Source organism: Amblyomma maculatum, chromosome 9 (genome assembly GCF_055883805.1).
Source record: "Amblyomma maculatum isolate TAMU_Amacu chromosome 9, ASM5588380v1, whole genome shotgun sequence".
Classification (NCBI taxonomy): Eukaryota; Metazoa; Arthropoda; class Arachnida; order Ixodida; family Ixodidae; genus Amblyomma; species Amblyomma maculatum.
Window position 1 is genome coordinate 14,943,254 of NC_139352.1, and position 21,492 is coordinate 14,964,745.

The following is a 21,492-nucleotide window of genomic DNA, read 5'->3' on the forward strand; positions in this document are numbered from 1 at the left end:
CGGTTAATAACCCATCCAAACAATCTGTCTTGAGCACGCCTAAAGGAAAGTAGACATTAACTATTTTTATTGTGGCACAATCCGGAAGCGAAATACTGATCGCTTAAGGTGGCACGATACTGCTGTGGCACAATTACAAACAAAGCTGTAGGACTTTGGATGCCGTTGATGAAAACTTGGTAAACTCTAATGGGGTGTCTGGGTAAACTTTCCACTTGTGAGTTGATACAAAACGTCAACCCGTGGAAACATTCTGCAAGTAACATGCTCAAATCGGGACACCTTGTAGACAATCGGCAGGCATGCAAAGGTTAGTCATCAGGTCACTGCATATAAGTTTATCGCCGCAAACGTGACGAGCATGTTGTTGAGCCATTAGATGATAGCACATGCCCACGAGGGGGATTGTCCATCATGCATCCATGAGAAATTATCACGTCAACAAACAGCAGCCATCTTCGTCGTCATCTGATCTACTGGCAATAAGGAGGAACTGACACGGCTTATGTTGCGACTATTAAATTTTATTCTTCAAAATAAGAAGTGATGCCGCGCTTCTATGTTGGAGCAGTTGTGTCCTTGGATAATAACACATGACAGGATACTTCGTTTGAACATGACTGCGCTCACATAAAAATGGCAGATCCTTCCTGAAGAAGAAAAAGCCGAAGCCCAAAGTGTAGCTTGTCCCAAACACTGGGCTAGGGGCGCTAAAATTTTCCCCATGCTGGCGTCGGCCCTCGACCCCGGCTCAAAATTACGGGCCTTGGGCTAAGTGTGAAAACCATGCTTCTGCCGCCAGCCGGGTGACCAAGCTGTCTCATCTGGGTCCAACAGCAGAACGGTGACGATCATGTCTGACAACGAGGACAAGAAACCGGAGGTTCCGGAGAACGGGAAAGATGCTTTGGCAGACGACAGCCCGTCAAAAAGTCCAAGGGAGCCACTGGGCAAGTCCAAATCTTTGCCCGATCTGGAATACTCAAGTGGACGCAACAACACCAGGATCAGTCAGTCGGAGTCAAGTTTCATCGCGTCTCTTAAGCAGCGCAGCATCGAACCCGAGGAGCACGAGGTGAGGCGGTTCGGTGAAGTGAAACTGGTGCGGACATTGTCGCAGCTCGTGGGTTCCGAGCACAGCTTCGTCGAGGAGGAAGGAGATGCCGGCGAACAGCCAGAGCAGACGCCCGTGGGTGACACCATGTCTTACATGGACTTTCCTAGCACGATTGGCACAGACACCAAGCTTGATGCCGAGCTCCGGCCTCCTCTGCGCAGTGTCGAGACTGTTGGCGAAGGAAAGATGGACGAGAGGTTGCACTCGGCAAGACTACAGGGCGAGGCAACTGTTGCTCCTACCACTTTGGAATCGAGTGTGGGCGAGCCTCGGATCGCCAAGGTTCCATCCGATCTAGAAACCTACAAGAAGCCCACTTCCGCCGGCACAGAGGAAGTCACGGCGTACACGTCGTTCTCCGATTCAATCGTACCAAGACAGGACGCAGAAAGTATTGGGGCACCTATCCACGGCGAAGGTGGTGAAGACGAGACCGCCAGACCAGCTGCAGGCACATCCAGGGCGGAAGTCACACGGCCTGCCGAAGAAGACACTCAGAGACCGGTGCCCTTCAAGACACCCGAGGAAACGACGGCAGGATCCGAAGTTGAAGACACACTTGTCGAAAGAGCAGGATTTGGTAAGCAGATCGAAGAGCCGGCCTCGAAGACCATGACTCGAGCAGACGCCATCGAACCTCGAGGTGACTGGGAAGGCCCGGCAGGAGAAAAACCAGCAGAAGAAACGACATTGGCTAAACAGCCTCCCAAGCGACGCGTCAGCACGCAAGTGTCCGAGAGCCAGGCATCCGAATGGCGCATTGTTGAACGTCTTCCGCCTTCTGACGAAACTGAAGCGGCCCCAATATATGAGAGAAAAGAAGAAATCAGCGGAGAACAACAAACCTACGAAGAACAACCAATCCGCACCCCAGTGAAAAGGGAGGACGAGGCTTTGCTTTCCCGCGATGCAGATCAAGCCACCGGTACTGTGCTTCAACTCGCTATGGAAATCGACATTGACGTAAGTGGAACAGAAACGGCGGAGAAGATAGAAAAGACAGCTGTCGAATCGACCCTTCGGGAACATCCAGCAGCGGCAATCGAAGAACGCACAATCGAAGAATATAAGGACAAACCAATCGAAATAGAAATCTCCACAGCAGAACGACCAACTTACGGTGAGACAAGCCCCCTCACTGAATTTTACCCTCAAGAAGCACCACCTGTGCCTTCATATGTTGAAGTCACTCCTTACATTGAACCGTGTACACGAGACTCTGATGCAAAAGCAGCTCGCTCTCTCACAATGACAGTACTTCCTGAGAAAGAAAACACACTTGAAGGATTACTTACAGCTAAGCCAGTGGCCCCCCCTCCTGACGCCCTGAAGAAGAGACGGCGGTCTTCTATAATGCCTCCTACTGCTGCCCTTGTGCCATGGTATAAAGGAAAGCCTGAAGCCCTGGAAGCAGTTGACACTGCAGAAGCTGCCGTAGTACAAGAACCCTCATACGCAGAAACTACGCCTGCCATGGAATCCTACCCGGAGGAAGCCCCAACCGTGCCCTCATACATTGAAACCACTCCTTACATTGAAACATGTGCGCCGGAATCTGGGGTAAAGGCAGCTCGCTCATTAACGATGATACTACTTCCTGAGAAAGAAAAGGCGCTTGAAGAATTACCGAAAGCTGAATCACTGGCTCCTTCTCCTGAGGCTATGAAGAAGAGAAGGCGGTCTTCTATAATGCCGCCTACTTCTGCCCTTGTGCCAGGATATCGAGGAAAGTCTGAAGCGATCGAAGCGGTGGAGACTGCAGAAGCTGCCGCAGTCCAAGAGCCCTCCTACGCAGAAACTACGCCTGCAATGGAATCCTATCCACAGGAAGTACCACCCGTGCCTTCATACGTCGAAACCACTCCTTATATAGAAACATATGCCCTGGAATCTGGAGTAAAAGGAGCCCGCTCATTAACCATGATACTACTCCCTGAGAAAGAAAAGGCGCTTGAAGAATTACCGAAAGCTGAGTCACTGGTTCCCTCTCCTGAGGCCCTGAAGAAGAGAAGGCGGTCTTCTATAATGCCGCCTACTTCTGCCCTTGTGCCAGGATATCGAGGAAAGTCTGAAGCGATCGAAGCGGTGGAGACTGCAGAAGCTGCCGCAGTCCAAGAGCCCTCCTACGCAGAAACTACGCCTGCAATGGAATCCTATCCACAGGAAGTACCACCCGTGCCCTCATACGTCGAAACCACTCCTTATATAGAAACATATGCCCTGGAATCTGGAGTAAAAGGAGCCCGCTCATTAACCATGATACTACTCCCTGAGAAAGAAAAGGCGCTTGAAGAATTACCGAAAGCTGAGTCACTGGTTCCCTCTCCTGAGGCCCTGAAGAAGAGAAGGCGGTCTTCTATAATGCCGCCTACTTCTGCCCTTGTGCCAGGATATCGAGGAAAGTCTGAAGCGATCGAAGCGGTGGAGACTGCAGAAGCTGCCGCAGTCCAAGAGCCCTCCTACGCAGAAACTACGCCTGCAATGGAATCCTATCCACAGGAAGTACCACCCGTGCCCTCATACGTCGAAACCACTCCTTATATAGAAACATATGCCCTGGAATCTGGAGTAAAAGGAGCCCGCTCATTAACCATGATACTACTCCCTGAGAAAGAAAAGGCGCTTGAAGAATTACCGAAAGCTGAGTCACTGGTTCCCTCTCCTGAGGCCCTGAAGAAGAGAAGGCGGTCTTCTATAATGCCGCCTACTTCTGCCCTTGTGCCAGGGTATCGAGGAAAGTCTGAAGCGATCGAAGCGGTGGAGACTGCAGAGGCTGCCGCAGTCCAAGAGCCCTCCTACGCAGAAACTACGCCTGCAATGGAATCGTATCCACAGGAAGTACCACCCGTGCCCTCATACGTCGAAACCACTCCTTATATGGAAACATATGCCCCGGAATCTGGAGTAAAAGCAGCCCGCTCATTAACCATGATGCTACTTCCTGAGAAAGAAAAGGCACTTGAAGAATTATCGAAAGCTGAGTCACTCGCTCCTTCTCCTGAGGCCCTGAAAAAGAGAAGGCGATCTTCTATAATGCCGCCTACTTCTGCCCTTGTGCCAGGATATCGAGGAAAGTCTGAAGCGCTCGAAGCAGTGGCGACTACAGAAGCTGCCACAATCCAAGAGCCCTCCTACGCAGAAACTACACCTGCAATGGAAATCTACCCACAGGAAGCCCCACCCGTGCCCTCATACATTGAAACCACTCCTTACATTGAAACATGTGCGCCGGAATCTGGTGTAAAGGCAGCTCGCTCATTAACGATGATACTACTTCCTGAGAAAGAAAAGGCGCTTGAAGAATTACCGAAAGCCGAGTCACCGGCTCCTTCTCCTGAGGCCCTGAAAAAGAGAAGGCGGTCTTCTATAATACCGCCCACTGCTGCCTTAGTACCGTGGTATCATGGAAAGTCTGAAGCACTCGAAGCAGTGGCGACTGCAGAGACTACCGCAGTCCAAGAGCCCTCCTACGCAGAAACTACGCCTGCAATGGAATCCTACCCACAGGAAGCCCCACCCGTGCCCTCATACATTGAAACCACTCCTTACATTGAAACACGTGCGCCGGAATCTGGTGTAAAGGCAGCTCGCTCATTAACCATGATGCTACTTCCTGAGAAAGAAAAGGCGCTTGAAGAATTACCGAAAGCCGAGTCACCGGCTCCTTCTCCTGAGGCCCTGAAAAAGAGAAGGCGGTCCTCTATAATGCCGCCCACTGCTGCCTTAGTACCGTGGTACCATGGAAAGTCTGAAGTACTCGAAGCAGTGGCGACTGCAGAAGCTGCCGCAGTCCAAGCGCCCTCCTACGCAGAAACTACGCCTGCAATGGAATCCTACCCACAGGAAGCCCCACCCGTGCCGTCATATATTGAAACCACCCCTTACATTGAAACATGTGCGCCGGAATCTGGTGTAAAGGCAGCTCGCTCATTAACCATGATGCTACTTCCTGAGAAAGAAAAGGCGCTTGAAGAATTGCCGAAAGCTGAGTCACTGGCTCCCTCTCCTGAGGCCCTGAAGAAAAGAAGGCGGTCTTCTATAATGCCGCCTACTTCTGCCATTGTGCCAGGATATCGAGGAAAGTCTGAAGCGCTCGACGCAGTGGCGACTGCAGAAGCTGCCGCAGTCCAAGAGCCCTCCTACGCAGAAACTACGCCTGCAATGGAATCGTATCCACAGGAAGTACCACCCGTGCCCTCATACGTCGAAACCACTCCTTATATGGAAACATATGCCCCGGAATCTGGAGTAAAAGCAGCCCGCTCATTAACCATGATGCTACTTCCTGAGAAAGAAAAGGCACTTGAAGAATTATCGAAAGCTGAGTCACTCGCTCCTTCTTCTGAGGCCCTGAAAAAGAGAAGGCGGTCTTCTATAATGCCGCCTACTTCTGCCCTCGTGCCAGGATATCGAGGAAAGTCTGAAGCTTTAGAAGCAGTGGAGACTTCAGAACCTAAAGCAGCCGTAGAGCCTTCCTATGAGGAAACTACGCCTGCGATTTATCCGTTTCCACAAGAGTCAACACCGCTGCCGTCGTATGCAGAGAGCGTTGCGTATACGGAAGCCCGTTTCTCAGAGTCGTCATTGACCGGACCTCATGAACTGCAGGCTCCTACCCAAGCAGCGGAGTCCCCTACATCTGATGTAAGAATGGAAAGAGCTGTAGTCGAGGTCATGTCTTTTTCAATCGAGGAGTTGTCTCCCGGGGAGATGAAACCTCTGGCAGGAGTTGACCAAGCGGAAACTGAAAGCCGCGTGGTGCCGGCCTTCACATCTGAGGAGCCCCGTGAGGTTGCGGTGCACGAAACATCCATGGTGGCGATTGCTGCCCCGGAAAAACCCGATGGTGGCGGCCTTTTTGGCCACACCTCATTTCCAAGTACACCAAAAAAGCATTCACGCCACTATAGTGACTTTTTTGGCGTTCTTAAGCCAGAAATGACACCACCGCATGATGGACAGGCAGTTACCGCGACAGTGACCGATTTCGATGCAGAGGCTGCCAACGAGGAACAGGGTTCCAGCCTTGGGACACAGTCATCGCAGGAAGATGAAGAGGTTAAGAAAATGTCTAAAAAGGATAAGGTCGCACTTGCCCTCTATGATGACAACGCAGCCAAAGCTGCTCTGCAGGCTAAACAGCGCGAACAGGAGCGCCAGGCCAAAGAACAGGTGATTACCTTATCAGCGACCCTTACACCAGAAGTAAAGGAGTCACAGCCGTTTGTACTCGGAAGCGCAGAGTCAGCTTCCCTTATAGAAGCAGCGCAGACAGCTTCTCATATATCTGACAAAGTGGTTGCTGAATCAGTGCTCAAGGCGGAAGTGCCTCCAGGCGGAGAGCTCGGTGCGCTTGTACAGGCAGGTGTTTCCGATGAGACAGCACTCCAAGAGTGGAAACCGGCACCCATTGATATCGTGCCAGATATTAGGCAGCTAATTGAAGAAAAGCTGCCTGCTCCAAGTGAAATAATTAAAGCGGAAATGTTTGAGCAAGAAAAGGAGAAGCCAGAGAGTGTGCCAGGGCCACCGGATCAAGGAGTTCCTGTGACAGTACTCAAGCCGTCTCACGACATACCCCTACGGGTGTTTGCTGGAAAGCCGGTGGTTACGGAACCCTTGACATCCGCTCCCGCGGGTGCCACTGAACGAATGATACACGTTTCAGCACCGTGGGCTGCAGGTCTTAGCACCGCGAAAGCGGCCGAATCTGCTAGAGGACGCTTAGAGTGGGAAAAAGAACTTGGCAGGGTAACTGGCAAGGATCGAAGGATCGAGCGGCTCCACGAAAAGAAAACGGCGAAGTACTCCGTCCTGCTCAAGGACGGCCTGCCGGTGACAAGCTTCTCCAGTTCTTCCGAAGTTACTGAACCGGTGAAGGATGAGTGTGCGGACGGTCTCGCCTACCAGTACGTAGCCAGCGAAGAACAGGTGCTGGAAAGAATTGTCACACTGGACGGCCCGTCACCTACGGCAGCGGAACCAGACGAGACAGACGGAAGGCCACCGGGAGCAGACAGTAATGGCCTCGTTTCTGACGACCATTCGATGGCGACTCATGTTGACAGACCCAGTCCCAAGCAAGCAGATGAACCGCAATCAGAAACAACTCCACCGGAATCTAAAACGTCGCCAAAAGAAGCAACGCTCTATGCACAACACCCAACAGAACACACTGCTGGACCAAGTGAAGTAGCGGCTCCTGACACAAAGCGTGGATCCGACTTTGAAACTAGAGTCCGAGACCACCAGCAGACCGAACCGTTTGTGGTGAAACGTCACTTGGCAAAGGAAGAACAGCACACAGAAAGAGCGACAGGCACTGGCTCTGAAGAAGTCATTGCTGATCGCGAGCGAAAGCTTCCTGATTTAACGACCAGTGGTGAGGAGTCCCCATCAGCCTTGTACATTAGCAAGCATCTGAAGCACGCTGAAAAAATACCTTCTACAAGCGACACCCCTGTCCACTTTACTGAAGCGGTTTCAGCGCCTCCGACGATGTTTGCCCAAGCTGAAGATAACACGTCGCGCCAAGCACCCGACATTGCACCTGCAAAAGCGCAGGAATCGAAAGGAATATTTGAAGAAAATGTCGACATTCCGGCAACTGAGCGACCTAGCCAGGCACCTTTTAAAATTGCAGAATCCTCCAATGTCACGGAGGAAGAGAAGAAACAAGAGAAACTGGACTCTGGCGCTGAGCGACTTATGGTGGAATATTCTGATGTGGAAACCAGCAAACATCTCCAGCCTTCCGAAAGCGTGCCCGCTGGTGCGGCCGCTATCACAATGACAAGGATCGAGACTCGTAAACACGAAGGGAGTCCTAACATCGGATATCATGCTGCGGTTCTGGCCTCCGCATGTGGACAAGAAGTACCAGCAGATGTTGCCTCTGAAATGGTGCTACAAGGCGGAGAAGTTCCGACAGTGGCTGTTTTGGGCTCGAAAACATTGGGAACAACGCCTGTGGACGTTGATGAGCAAGATTACAAGCGTACGTTTTTAGACGAGCCAAAGGTATCGGAGTTGAAGGCTAAAGAAGCGCTAGTGGAGCACTCTTCAGAACCGGTCACGGAACCGGCGCTACATATGTCTCTTGTGGCTCGGCCGGAAACAGCGCTAGGAACTGTAGCTGGAACCCTAAACAGAGCTGACATAATAGTAAAGTCCGCCGGACAGTACCCCCCTAAATTAGACCAAAAATTCCTTCAAAAGGTGCCTGCGCATCCAGTTTCTAATGCTGATCACCCTGAAGATACCAAACAGAAAGGTGCCCTTTCTGACGCTGTTGCTGTTTCGCCTGTGACAGAAGCAGTGAGGCCACTCGAACAAATTCCTGTCCAGGAGCAACTCCCTCTGCAAACGACGCAACAACATGCAGAGAAATCACTCGCGGAGTTGCAACGGCCAGGCGCGGTAATAGTTCCAACTCAAGCCGTAGTGCAAATTAACGCTCAAGAGCTTGCAAGTGATATGCTTGAAGTACTGCCTGAAGCTGCAACAATGGTACCAAAAGCTGACCAAAATATGGCCCCGGGATCAACAGTCGATTTCCTCGAGCGCCCGGTGACTGAGAAGACAACAACGCAAGATATATCGCTGGCATTTGCCTCATTACCCGAACAGCAGACCACAGAACAGCTCGAGGTGGCCATACCCAGCGGAGTGGCGTCACCGGCGGTATTCGCTGAAAAAGCCTCCTCACAAGCCTCGCAAGTTATAGAAGCGCCCAGCACAGAGGTGAGGTCGGCAGGAGACTTCAGCTCGGAAGGTGCTGCGGTCCTTGTTGATGTTCAGGACGTGGACGAAGTGTACGAGTATCACGCAGAGTTGAGAGAAAAACGATCTACATCGGTCGCTTCCTTGCTGAAAGAATCACCCGCTGAAATAGCGGCCCAGCTGAATGTTGCCTCTTCAAAGCCAGCGGCACCTGCCGAAAGAGTAGCCGTATTGACACTGGAACCCAGGTTCCCGAATCCACCATCTGAAGAAGATCTCGACAGGAATATTATCGCAGGGGCAATCAGCGATCTTTCAACACTTCCCGAGGAAGCGACAAGGTCGCTGACAGATGCAACGGAGGCAGCGACAGTAACTCTTTCAGCAGTCGAGCACTTCAGTTCCCCCGATCTCCAACTTCAAACCTTAGAGGTCACCCCCGTTTTCGAGGCACATAATATCGAAGCTGGTGCACAGCCGGAATCTGTCACGGAAGTGGTATTAGAAGCCGTCGCCGAAGTTACCGCGTCGAAAACTAAGCTAGCAGATGTGCACACAGAAAAATTCGAAGGAAACCTGGAATCTGCGGGTATAGCTCAACCACTAGCAGCTGACGAAAAGGCAACTGTAAAGCCCCCTGTGATCAAACTCGCATCCAACGAGCTGCCAATTATAGAACGTGCGTCGACTCCCTCGGCCAAGCTGTCCCATTACGAAGAAACAACATCTCACCCAGAAAAGCTCTCAACTGAATCGGCTTTTTCCAATGCTCTGATGGAAGCACCAATGACATCAACGCACACAGCCCCGATACCGGAGGGTTTTGACATAGCGGCCGCGGTACCAGCCCATCCAAGTTCTGAAAAGATGGTAACAACGTTAGTGGCAGTGACAGAAGGAACTGCCGAAAACTTTGCTACTGCCCCAGTAGTGCCAGCACTCACTGCCATTCAACACGACATAGAACAGCCTCTGCCAGGAACCGAGACTGCGCCGCATTTAGTACCCGCTGAACAAAGTACAGCAGTTGGGGCAGCAAACGAAATTCCCATGGAGAAAATAGTTACGAAAGAAGCCGAACAACAAGGCGTGGCAGGTGGCTCGGGAGTAGCCTGTGTGGATAGCAGGCCACTTTTCGTTGAAAATTACATACAACAGGTTGCGGAGTTACCGACGCCAATGGAACTGCTTCCTGAAGCGCCCTTTGAGACTGCAGAGCGAGTGGTGCTGGATCGACCGGAGACACTTCCAGCGACAATTACAAAATTACCGGTGGTGCCTGAAACGGTTAATTTTCTTGGAGTGACAGATCAGAGAAAACTGCAGGTTCAACAATCTGTGCTTCATGGAGCGCCTCGTGAATCCCCTCAAAGGTTTCAACCTGTGCTGCCAGCGACAATTATAAAATTACAGGCGGTGCCTGAAACGTCTAATTTGCTTGGAGTGGCAGAGCAGGAAAAGCCGCAGGTTGTTCAACCATCTGTGCCTCATGGACTACTTTGTGAAGTCCCTCAGAAGCTTCAACCTGCACTTGCAGTGCAACCGCCTGCAGTCGCAGGACTACCGGAGGCTCTGCAAGAGACTGCAGAATTACCAACAATGTCCAAAACAGCTGAACTCCCTGTAGCTCCTAAACGCGAAGAGGCGCAAGATGCCGAGCACTGTGCACCTAGTGAAGGTCCCGAAGATATTTTACCTGCAGATTATACTCTAGAAAAGGCACCTTCAGTGAAAGAAACCACAGAGCCTCCGCAGCTCCTTCCACATTCCGAGGTAATGCCAGTCCTACAAGCATGGCCTACAGAAAGAAAGCACAGTGAAGTTCAGGAGGACGCACCAGCTCCCTTAAGCCCAAATGCAATTACAGAACAACCTGAAGTCTTCGAAGTGGTCGTTCCAAAGTCAGAAAAAGGGGAAGCCGAAGCAGTCGGTCTCTCAACATTGACGGCTTTTAGCAAAACAGGTATGAGAACAACAGCCGAGGAGCCCGCAGCCACCGAGTCCGAACTCGCCATCGCTGAGGCACTGAGGGTTTCGAGAGAGGAAGCGCTTAGGAGGGAAGGTCCGGAGGCGCTTATTCTAGAAGAAATGACAGTAGAAGTTCTTCGCCCAGAACTTCAGCAGTCTGAAGCTGAAATGACCTCCCTCCAAACCTTAGCTCGACCACCGACCTCAGAGAGAGACATAGACCAAGCTCTCATCTCAGGCGCGTTATTTCCGCCTACTGAACCAGTGGCATATGTAGACTCTCAGGAGTCTCTCAAGGCCCCCACTGGTTCGTCAATAACAGACCAAGCGTCAGTGCGCCTGGCGCCCAATTACACGACCTCACTGCCGGTCTCAGAAGCACAACTGTACTTAGAGGGCGGCGAAAAAATTTCTGCCACCATGGCCAGAGCATTGGATCGGGCAGCAGAGGAGAAAGAAGAAGAACAGATCAGAAAACTGGCAGCGGCCGCCATTGCCGTGGCAGAAGCAGCCGCCATCATGGAGACACAGGAGAGCCAAACATCTATGCCGGCTGAGCCTTCGATGACGGGCTCCATGATCACTGCTGTGACCGAGTTTCCCGTTGTGCTGGCCGTCGCCAAAGCTACCATATCGCAAGAGATCCGGGAGAAAATAGCCGACGACATGGAAATGCGTCCAAGTGTATCGCGAACTGCTCTTGTTGCGGTGATTGCTGATGAACAGCTTCAGGATCCGGAAGCGGCACGTGACGCAAGAGCACCTAGCGTCACCACAACCAGCGGCAGCGTCGAGGACCCCTCTAGGGTTCGGGCCGACGAAACGGAGCCAACGGATGGGTTGGAAGTACCTGAAAAGCTCGTACCAGTTCTCGACGACGAGATTCATGCGCCGATGCCCACTTCCTTTAACGTGCCCGTCATTAACATACAGTACAACTTCCATTTTCCTGCCTCTGGAGCTCCGGGCCCATCTGGGCGACAAACACCGCCAAGCCCAGAACAAGCCATGGCCGCCCAGGTGCTTCAGGGAGCACTCGCCCAGCAACGTATGGCAGGACACATCCCGGGCCACCATGTGTTGACACCAGAGCAGCAAGCGGTGAGGGAGATGACAGAACGACTTAACGATATCGCAGCTCGAGGAACTGAACCTTACACCGGACGTCAGAGCCCCGCGAGAGATACGTTCTTCCAGCAGCTTCCAAGAAAGTTCGTACCTCCTGTTCCACCACTCCCGCCTCCGCCCAGATCATCCGCATCGCAAGAAAGCAGGAGGAGGTTTGGAATGCGAGCTGTCGTCCTCCTACTCGCGTTTCTGATGCTCGTCTTCGTTATGCTGTACGCGCTCGGTCTGCTCGGCAAAAAGCGGTACTTCATGTATTACGGCTGAACCACAGCGCCCAAGATCCCGGCAAGGAGCGAATTCTTCAAATAGGCGGCCATGCGCCACGAAACGGAGCCTCCCGTATAAGCGATCAGTCATTGCTGAAGATGTGGTACAAGCCACTACTGACCGCTATAACTGATATGGCCCAAAAACCAAGTAGCTCAGCCGCAAAGCAAGAAAATATCTACCCTGCGTTGAGCGACTTGCCCCGGATGGAAATCTGACAGGAGCGGAGAACTCACCAGCGATGAGCCAAGCCTAGAATACAGGCGTGCGAGCTTCAACCCACGCTTGAGCTAAAATCCAAGTTAATGAAGTCGTTACCCGATACGGCCGCCATCCGCCCCAGGACCTAGTCACAGGCGAACGCCGACAACGCAATGAAGTAATAAAAACGCACAGGCGATGCGATCTAAAAACCAGAAATTCGGAAGCGTGTTCCTTATTCTACAATCAGATATTTCATTCGCACAAACATCTTTCTAAGAGAACTTGTATATGCTTCGCATCCCAGGTTTTTCTGAAACCTATGCAGGCACCTAAATGCACTGACTTGGGGAACCGTTAACCGTAAGCGCTCCTCATAAAGTGTTTTGTCTGTTTTCTTTTACGCGCCTTAAGTGGCGCCTGCGCTCCAGAGGATGTCATTACGATCTAAATCCGTAGCCCCATGCCAACGCAGGCAAACATTCAAGGAACAAAGCGCTTGTCGGACCGCATGCTCTGCAACCAATTCAGTTCTGTAGTCTTGAAGGCTGTAAAGTGTTCTACACCGGCTACAGAGGTGGATGTTCGCCACCTGCTGTGGACTTTAGCAGGAGCAAGGGCGTAAAGGGTACGTATTCTCCAGGAAGTAGGACTGTCGACGATGAGGTAGTAGTTCTCCAAGTGGTGCATGGACAACACTAAAAGCAAGAGCCTTCTCCAGTTTCTGGAAGAAAACGTTTTGCATGATTTTTCTATATGGTATACCTTATGGCAAGTTTGCGAAATAAAAGATTCAGTGGGTGAAAATAGTTCACCCTTCAATACATTGGTGAACTGCTATTCATTCTCCGAAAACGCCTGCCAAGTGCACCCCAACCCATTCTTATTCTCCGTTATTTAACACTCGTGGTCCGGATATGCGGCAACCACATGCTCTACAGGTTTTTGTTTTTAATCAAAATTATTATGATTATTAGTTTTTCATATCGACAGAATTCTTATAGTTGCATTCTTATAATTATTTGCCATCTCGCTATGCGACAAGCTTGTGCTTGTAATTGAATTTGTGGACAACACCACGCCTTTTCCAATCCTCCATAGTGGCTACGTGCCATTTTTCAAGAGGCTAAAAACAACGTACCCTATGTATTCCATCATTACATCCATTGCTTAGCTGTCACTCGTAAACTGATGCTCCCTTTCGGTATAGTTTGTTCTGTAATTGTTCAGATTACTTGATGTCAATATTAGGCCCCCTTTTCTCCTTTGCCTGTCCAGCCCCACTATCATTATTTGTAATTCACCCCCACGTTGAATAGCAAGTCAATATCACAGCATTATAGCCATTTGATTTCAACTACATGATGCCGGGCTTGCATGGATGTCGCTAAATCCACTCCTCTGTTTGCTTTGGATTATTTCCATCTGACCTCCCCTTGTTGCCTCTTCCTCCACCCTACAATTTTTTTTTATTTCGAAATATGTTTTCGCCACAAATCACATGCACAAGCGCCGCTACATCCCTGAAAAATCCAGAGAACAGCTAGATCGCTACCACCAGTAACACCATCATTATCATCAAAAACAGCGCGGTTCTATCTAGGATCAGCTCAATCACTGTGCTCGTGCGCTCAGGCTGCTTGCTCGCTCTCTTGCTTCATAAACCTTTCCCCGCAAAGCGGCGCAAAGTCATGCTCGAAAAAGAATTCTGCGCGACATCTACGATCGGCGAGTACGAGTTATCCCGCCATCGCCAAGCCGCGCCCAACGACGACACAAGCTCCTCGGCCGAACCGAGCCCAGAGACGGTAGGCCTGCCGGCAATAGCCGGCGGGACCATGGGACTGCAGCCAGGACATGGGACCCAGGACCGGCGAGGGCGCTATAACCGGGCTACATCGCCGATCCGAGGAGCGGCAGCGCAGGCAGAACCACGCCGCCACCGTCGAGACGTCGAGGGCGCTCCGGCCTTCACCTTCGTCGCGACAGGACCTGCGGGCCGCATCAGTCCTCCGGGAATGGTCATCGATCCGTATTATATTGGCGACTCGGTCACGGAGATCTCGCCCACGTCTTTCTCCTTCTCTCGGCGGAGGCAGGTGATGTCTTCAACGCCTGCCAGCGAGGCGGATCTCACTGGCTTGACGCGGAAGTCGTCTTCGACGACAACGTTCAGCGAAGAGGACTTCCAGATCAGTTACCACAAGGTATATGAATGCTTTCTGGCGCGCTTAGCGTCTAGAAACGACGCATCAATTAATGTTACACTGCAGCTATTGCCGTTTCATATCAGTTTTTCTTTAGTGGGTAGTCAGTAGAATACCTTTGCCACGAACATTCCCTATGGAGTGGGGGAAACTGCATCATATATGACTGGCTTATCATTGTGTATAGCTAATGCAACTGAACGTGCACGCCGCGCGGAAGTCTTCTGGAGTGATTGGATTAACCTGAAAATTAATTGCCATTCCTGCGCTTCGAGACGACCACATGGCGCCAGTGTTCGCGCAAATCCCACCTCTGAGCACCTTAAGGCACTTATGACGTCACCCGGAAGCTGTCGTTGATTCGTCAAAAACCACAGCGAAGAAGGCAAGGTTCACGACACGCAACCGACTGCGGCGTACTTAAGTCCCTTTCCTTTACTTCACTCTCCTGCTATCAAGCCGAGGCGGAGGAGCACACGGCAGAAAAAAAGCGCACAGCTGAGCCGGATTGACGGTTGAGTTCCATGCACGCGAACACGACGGCGGGCGCTGTGTGCACGCCGCTGCTTGTTCAACCCCAGCTGTGGTATCGGCTACCCCGTCGCTCGGCTCTGGTGAAATAGAAAATTTCGCCCTTCACCTGGATTATCTTCCACGTGTGATTATCCAATAACTCTCGCTGGCCGTTTCAGGCTTGTCACATAGCTACCGCCCACAGTTCTGCCACGGCCGCTCGATGGAGGCTCACCTAGTGCGCTTCTATTGAACGGCCGTGGTTCTGCGCTCACCTCAACAAGCGCGTCATTTTGACCATCACCGTTGTACCGCTGCCATAGAGATTTTGCATTAGCTGCGAGGTGGCCGCAAAATTGAAATAAAGGGACCGATCTTACGGTCAGTAGCAGAGGGCTGAAATTTGGAGCGGACTACAAGTGACAGCACCATGGCGATATGCGAGTCGACGAGGTACGGGTACTCGATTCCCGCTATATACCGGTAAAAAATGAGGCTATACGACACAATGGTTCAGAGCCTCCACTGCCTTTGGAGGACGAGAATGAAGATGAAAATGTTCTCTGTACGTGCGAAAATATTATACGACACGTTCTCAGAGCTCAGACCCGAGCCGCCCGAATGGCTTAGCCTGTTTGGCAAATGAGAAAGTTTTAGTTTTATGTGTAGACGGATGTTTGGCTTGTACCTGTATTCTTTGCTGGTTGTACTGCATTTATGACAAAACAGGGTATAAACAAAAAAATTTTAGTCGCGGCGCATATGTTCAGTTGCATAGTTCGCCCTCTAAAAAAACAAATCAAGGAACATTTTACAGGTGCTTATATATAGGAATGAGCCGGCACAGCACGATAGTACAGCTCTTCCGTAAATCCATGATCTGTCTTCGCCTCCGCAAGCGCGCTGGTTTGGTCATTGCCGCAGTAGCTACTCCGTTGCCGTAAGGGAAATATTTTGCACTGGCTATGCAGGCAGGCCCGTAAACTTTTCAATGAGTGAACAGAGAGCAGGTTGCGGGAGTGTTTATCAAGCCGTGGAGTGGCACAGACATCGAACCCGCTTTGCATGTTGCCGCCGCTTTCGCTTGCATATATGGATTGCCCACTAAGCGACAGAGCGAACGACGGTCGCCTTCGCTACTCCGCCTCGTCGCACTCTTTTTCGCGCACATAGAGCTCACTCTTAACTCGATGACTTATTCGTGGGCGGAATGCGGTTTTTTTCTGTATGAGCTGAGGAGGAGCTGGAGGCTGTTTTCAAAAGCTGTACGCCTCTTGTGCTACATATTCTAGAGCAAAAACTTTTGCTGGAGGAGGCTAGGCGATTATATACCTGTCAGCACAATTAGCTTTCCTTACCCTCAGTAGATACCAGACTAGTGCTGGTGTAGACCGAAAACTTTTATAATGCAAATCAGGGCCGTGTGAACGCGTAATATAATCCTTGTTTTCTCTTCCGTTCATTTCGGTTGCTGCACATATCACACGTCCATAAAGCTCATTTGGGCAGGCATCAGAGCATTTTCTACACCCACATGAAAGCTGTGGCACAATTTCAGCTGGACCTATAGATGGAAGTAGAAACTTTTCACCTGACAGTGAAAAATATTCCAGCTGGAAACGATATCCAGTTCCATAATCCGGCTGGGCTGGAAACAGAACTCGAATATTGCAGAATTCTAATTGAGGCTTGTAGTAAACCCTAGGCCAAAGAAGAGGTCTAACAGTTTCACCCCACCTCTTCTCTCCGGCGAAATGCTAATAATCAGTGCTTCGATTTCCGTTTAATTTTAACAGAGCCTTTGCACATTTACATTCTTGAGCAGACTGCATTCGTTACCACCACTAGTATTAACGGCTCCTTCACGCATTCCCGTTCGATAAAAGGTCCCGGAGAGCTCGGCAGCGTCCTGGCTGGGAGACGGCGAAGAAGACCCTGAAGACGACTTTCACGATGGAGGCGTCGGGCGTAGGTACAGGCGCCGTGACGCAGACCGCGTCCCGTCGGTCGAACTGCCGTCGGTGAGGGCTACCCACAAGACCAAGTCGGAGCAGCTCACCTCGCGCGCCGCCTCGACGTTCGAAGACATGTCCATCGTGAGGCCGCGCAGTGAAGACCTCTCGGTGCACATGCGAGAACCTACGCAGTCTGGTCTGGGCAGTCTGGAATCGGCCATCGTCAGGAGCGCCATGCTGAGACGCATCTACCGCCGGCCGTCCAGGACAGGCTCGGACGTCAACAAGCGGCGCGGCGGAATGCCGTCGCGCGTCGCGTTCGGCTCGTCGCCAGGCTTGCCGCTCAAGTCCGCGCTGAAGACGATTAGCGACGAGCGCGCCAGAAAGACACCGTCACCCCCTCCGCCTCATCACGGACCACCGCCAACACCGCCACCGCCGACGCCTCCACCACGTGTCACCACAGAGAAAGTGCAGGGTGCAGCAAGCCAGCAGGCTGTGACGTTGACGCCTCAAGAGAAGGGTTCGCCGGCTTGGACTAAAGAGACAGGATCTCCCGCTGAAAAGTCTGAGCTGGCCAGCTCACCGAGGTCGATGCTCCACAGCAAGGAGGCGAGGACCAACCGGACGCCTTTGCGGCCTCCGTCACCGACGCCACCGCGAATGTCTTCGTTCTTGCAGGTGAGAGTCAAGTGGAGTACAGAAAATTTAAAGCCCGTAGGAAGCCATCCCCATCAGGCGTGATTTAAAACCCAGAAGAAAACCAAATCTCAAAATGTCAGACCTTTTTGTAAGGCCAATGCCGTGTCGGGACCTCACATTTCTCTAGCGTACCCATGCCTCAAAACCCATAATTGCGCTAGCCTTAACGCCATTGGTATATTAAGCTGTTGTCGTTGGACGTTTTTTTCTTTCGTCGCTTCTTTAGCACTAATATATTAGCTTTGTAAAACTGTTCTTTTCAGTGCCCCTCGGACAATATAAATACTTCTTCCAGGTTCGCAGTTTCTTGTACGGTAATTTTTTCTTACCCTTTAACGTACGGAAGTGACCACCAAGGAATATTTAACGGGCGTCGACATCCCACAGCACAAGGCGTTCATTGTTGCACTTTGCGTCCAATGAAACAAGGCCACTAGCGTCGGAATTTCAACCCGCGATTTTGAGGGCATCAGCCCCTAGACGTCGAATAAATGATCCACCGCGGTAGGTCAAATTTCGGCAGCTGCAAAACTGACGTAAATATGAGATCTCTCAAGAAAGCTATTTCGCCGTCGAAGTGGGCAACTGCTATGGAAATGTGACAACAGCACAGTGGGAAGCATATTAAAGAAATGATAGGGGTTTAGGCATGGCGTGAACCTATACTAGCGAACCTATACTAGTTATACTAGCGAAAGTTGTATTAAGCATGATTTAGCAAGGTTGGTTGGTTTGTTTGTGGGGTTTAACGTCCCAAAGCGACTCAGGCTATGAGAGACGCCGTGGTGGAGGACTCCGGATATTTCGACCACCTGAAGTGCAGACATCGCACAGCACACGGGCGCCTTGCTTTTCGCCTCCATCGAAAAGCGGCCGCCGAGGCCGGGATTCGATCCCGCGTCCTTGGGAACAGTAGTCGAACGCCGTAACCACTGCGCCACCCCGGCGGGGTTTTTGTTTGGCCACGCCACCAATGCTTTTATTTTTGGCTTAGTTGCATGCAACACGCATCTCTATGCAGGCCGGATATTTAGGTGTGTGCACATTAAACAACCGCGCTACGTTTCGAGGCCAGAGACCTCTTACTATGCTAGTGGTTTAGACTAACTATGCGCTTGTAAACGTTAGATGCCGGACTGACGCCAGCAGTACGCGCAGGCAAGAACCGTCCACAACGAACTGCGACGAGCGTCGAGCCGGCCGGAAACGCCTTCGCCGCCGCGGTCGGCTGCTACCGCCGGCAAGGCCAGCGACGACGACGATATGATCGTGGCCGCGGAGTACGCGCTCTCCATCGTTGGCGCACCGACGCCCGGAGTGATGCAGGGCCGGGAGACGATGCGCCAGCACGACAAGGCGGTCCAGGTGCACATACGCACGCTAGACAAGCGCCTCGTGGCGTGCACCATCCTCGCCGGTGCCCTGACTATAGCCCTGGTAGCCGTGGTCCTGTTCGCCCTGCTCGACAAATGACTCTCGATTCAGAATGTAACCAGCGACCGACCGCACTCCTCTTTTCGTTTTGAGTATAAACAATAAATAATTGGGTACGATAAAAGGAATGGAGCCCTATTTATTCTTCTATTGGTGGACAAAACATCCGCGCCCGGAGGGAAGGGATGAAAAAGGAGTGAAAGCAGCAAAAGAGGGGCCATAGTAGACGGCTCCGGATTAGTTTGGTTTATGGGGTACTCAGGCTATGAGAGACGCCATAGTGGAGGGCTCTGGAAATTTCAACCAACTAGGGTTCTTTAACGTGCGCTGACATCGCACAGCACGCGGGCGCCTTGCTTTTCGCCTCCGTCAAAAAGCGGCTGCCGCGGCCCGGATTCGATCCAGCGTCCATGGGTACTCAACCACTGCACCACCAGGCCAGGGCACTCCGGATTTGTGAGTGACCACCTAGATGGCTTTAGAAAATATAGATCTCATTTTAGTTACGTCTTTCCTTCTATGCAATGATGCACCACAAGTTGTAATACACAGATCACCATGTTGTAAAGCCTGCAAGAGCTAGATATTAACCGAACCTCTAATGCTGCTTTGTTTTCATGAAACAAATAATGGGGACGATATGTAATGTGTTTCCGGCATGAAAAAATAAAACTGCAATATAAACCCTGATAACTTTGTTATTCCAGCACATGAGACAGTACTGAATTAAACCTATCTATGGCTGATTATGTTGGATTTTTTCATGCATTCAGAGACTTAATGTTTTAAACAGGTATGTTACGGCCACCATTTGGTTGATGAAAATGAAACAGCATACAGAAATTCAATTACTTAGCAGTCATGGGGGAATATTAGTGTAAACCATGTACGCTATTGTCCACCATCTCATTCTAAAGCAGAAAACATGCAGACAAAAAGAAATTAGCTGTGGTTTAGCTTGCAGTTAAACCTGGAGTTACGCGAGAGCAATCTGCATGGCTACACTTAGGTTGGGCTTGAAAGTAAAGACATGGCTTTTGCTCATATAGTAGTTTACTCTATGGTTTCGGCTTTATTTATGCCATAGGGGAATCACTTCACGTATGAGCATGCCTTGCCTCTCGTCGTTGACCATTCTCATTCGGGTGTAGAAGACATCTACTGGTATGACATTGTCACTACATCGAACTCCAGGGCATACAGCTGTCACGTTCGAACGAGCCTTCCATCCTAGCAACTCGCTGTTGTCATTCGCCTCCACCAAATACCGAGTTATCTGTCTTCTTTTCCTTCTTCCTTTCCTTCTTTTCCTTCTCACGGATAGGCACGGACAGGCATGGCGAAATGGCGAGACTGTGGCCAATATAGCTCTCGCTACAAAATTTGGAGCCTATACTTCAATGTGCACTGACAATGCATAGCACATGGGAGTCATGCTTTTGCCTCCACGGACATGTATCTATCATGACCTTAAGATCAATAGCTGAACTCCAAAAGTGATCAAATGTGGTGGGCCTATGAAAGGGACATTAATATTTTGATATCTATCTGAGCAGTAAATGTCAAGATGTTTTAACACTGAGCTACTTGCACCAATGGATGAAACTAATGAGCAACATATCACAAAGGCTAAGACACCGTGTCATTTTCAGCAAGCAAAACACAGCAGCATCCAAAGCAGTAAAAATATTTGTATGTGGACCTAGGCTTACAGTTTCAAACAACTGCTAAATGAACCACAGTATAATGCCTTTTTGTCATAAGTTTATTTGCTTTCAAACACTTGCCTAAAAGCAGTAGGCAAATTCAACAAAAAATTTATATTCAAGTAAGTTGCAGTAAAGCACAAATATGTGCTTTGACTAGGCTATAGTCACCTAAAAAGGGATCTACAAAAAATGCTACCCTCATGTTGCAAGGAATGGATTCAGCAAGTACTAACAGGTTCAAGAGCCAAAATTTACACAACCTATAGCATTCATACATGACACATTTAGCCAGGTTTGTAACAAATACTATTCATACCGTTTCGACCTCTAATAATCACATTCTGACATTTATGTTTGTCTTACCAGGGTGTATAACCAGAACCGGAACCGGACCCGAATTTTTGCCCGGAACTGGAACTGAACCGGACCCGAATTATTTACGCCATCTTGGAGCTGAACCCGACCCAGAACAAATCGGGAAAAACCGTTCCAAACCGGTTCGTGGTATGGCTCCAACCCACTATTTCTGGCAACTTTAATTTTTTTCTTTCGCCGCTGCATGTAGAGCA

At 50.7% G+C, this 21,492-nt stretch overlaps 2 protein-coding genes across 2 annotated transcripts; both read left to right on the forward strand.

Annotated features, from left to right (window-relative positions):
• Positions 1 to 1,195: 1,195 nt before the first annotated feature.
• On the forward strand, positions 1,196 to 12,413 carry LOC146178403 (uncharacterized). Its single transcript, XM_084579689.1, has 3 exons — positions 1,196 to 8,114; positions 8,667 to 9,518; positions 10,707 to 12,413. Exons 1-3 carry the CDS (start codon positions 1,202 to 1,204, stop codon positions 12,197 to 12,199), a joined length of 9,258 nt encoding a protein of 3,085 aa, XP_084435815.1. The 5' UTR covers positions 1,196 to 1,201; the 3' UTR covers positions 12,200 to 12,413.
• Positions 12,414 to 14,094: 1,681 nt separating this feature from the next.
• Positions 14,095 to 19,275, forward strand: LOC146178404 (uncharacterized). Its single transcript, XM_084579690.1, has 3 exons — positions 14,095 to 14,610; positions 17,010 to 17,759; positions 18,939 to 19,275. Exons 1-3 carry the CDS (start codon positions 14,095 to 14,097, stop codon positions 19,251 to 19,253), a joined length of 1,581 nt encoding a protein of 526 aa, XP_084435816.1. The 3' UTR covers positions 19,254 to 19,275.
• The last annotated feature ends 2,217 nt before the right edge of the window (positions 19,276 to 21,492 follow it).

What these genes read in the sequence shown, in the direction of transcription:
- LOC146178403 (XM_084579689.1), top strand. Translation starts at nt 1,202, where the DNA reads ATGTCTTACATGGACTTTCCTAGCACGATTGGCACAGACACCAAGCTT. An exon ending in TGATGAGCAAGATTACAAGC is followed by an intron (nt 8,115 to 8,666) that starts GTACGTTTTTAG and finishes CGGGATCAACAG; the next exon opens with TCGATTTCCTCGAGCGCCCG. An exon ending in CGAGCTGCCAATTATAGAAC is followed by an intron (nt 9,519 to 10,706) that starts GTGCGTCGACTC and finishes ATGCAATTACAG; the next exon opens with AACAACCTGAAGTCTTCGAA.
- LOC146178404 (XM_084579690.1), top strand. Translation starts at nt 14,095, where the DNA reads ATGCTCGAAAAAGAATTCTGCGCGACATCTACGATCGGCGAGTACGAG. An exon ending in TCCAGATCAGTTACCACAAG is followed by an intron (nt 14,611 to 17,009) that starts GTATATGAATGC and finishes GTTCGATAAAAG; the next exon opens with GTCCCGGAGAGCTCGGCAGC. An exon ending in GAATGTCTTCGTTCTTGCAG is followed by an intron (nt 17,760 to 18,938) that starts GTGAGAGTCAAG and finishes CAGTACGCGCAG; the next exon opens with GCAAGAACCGTCCACAACGA.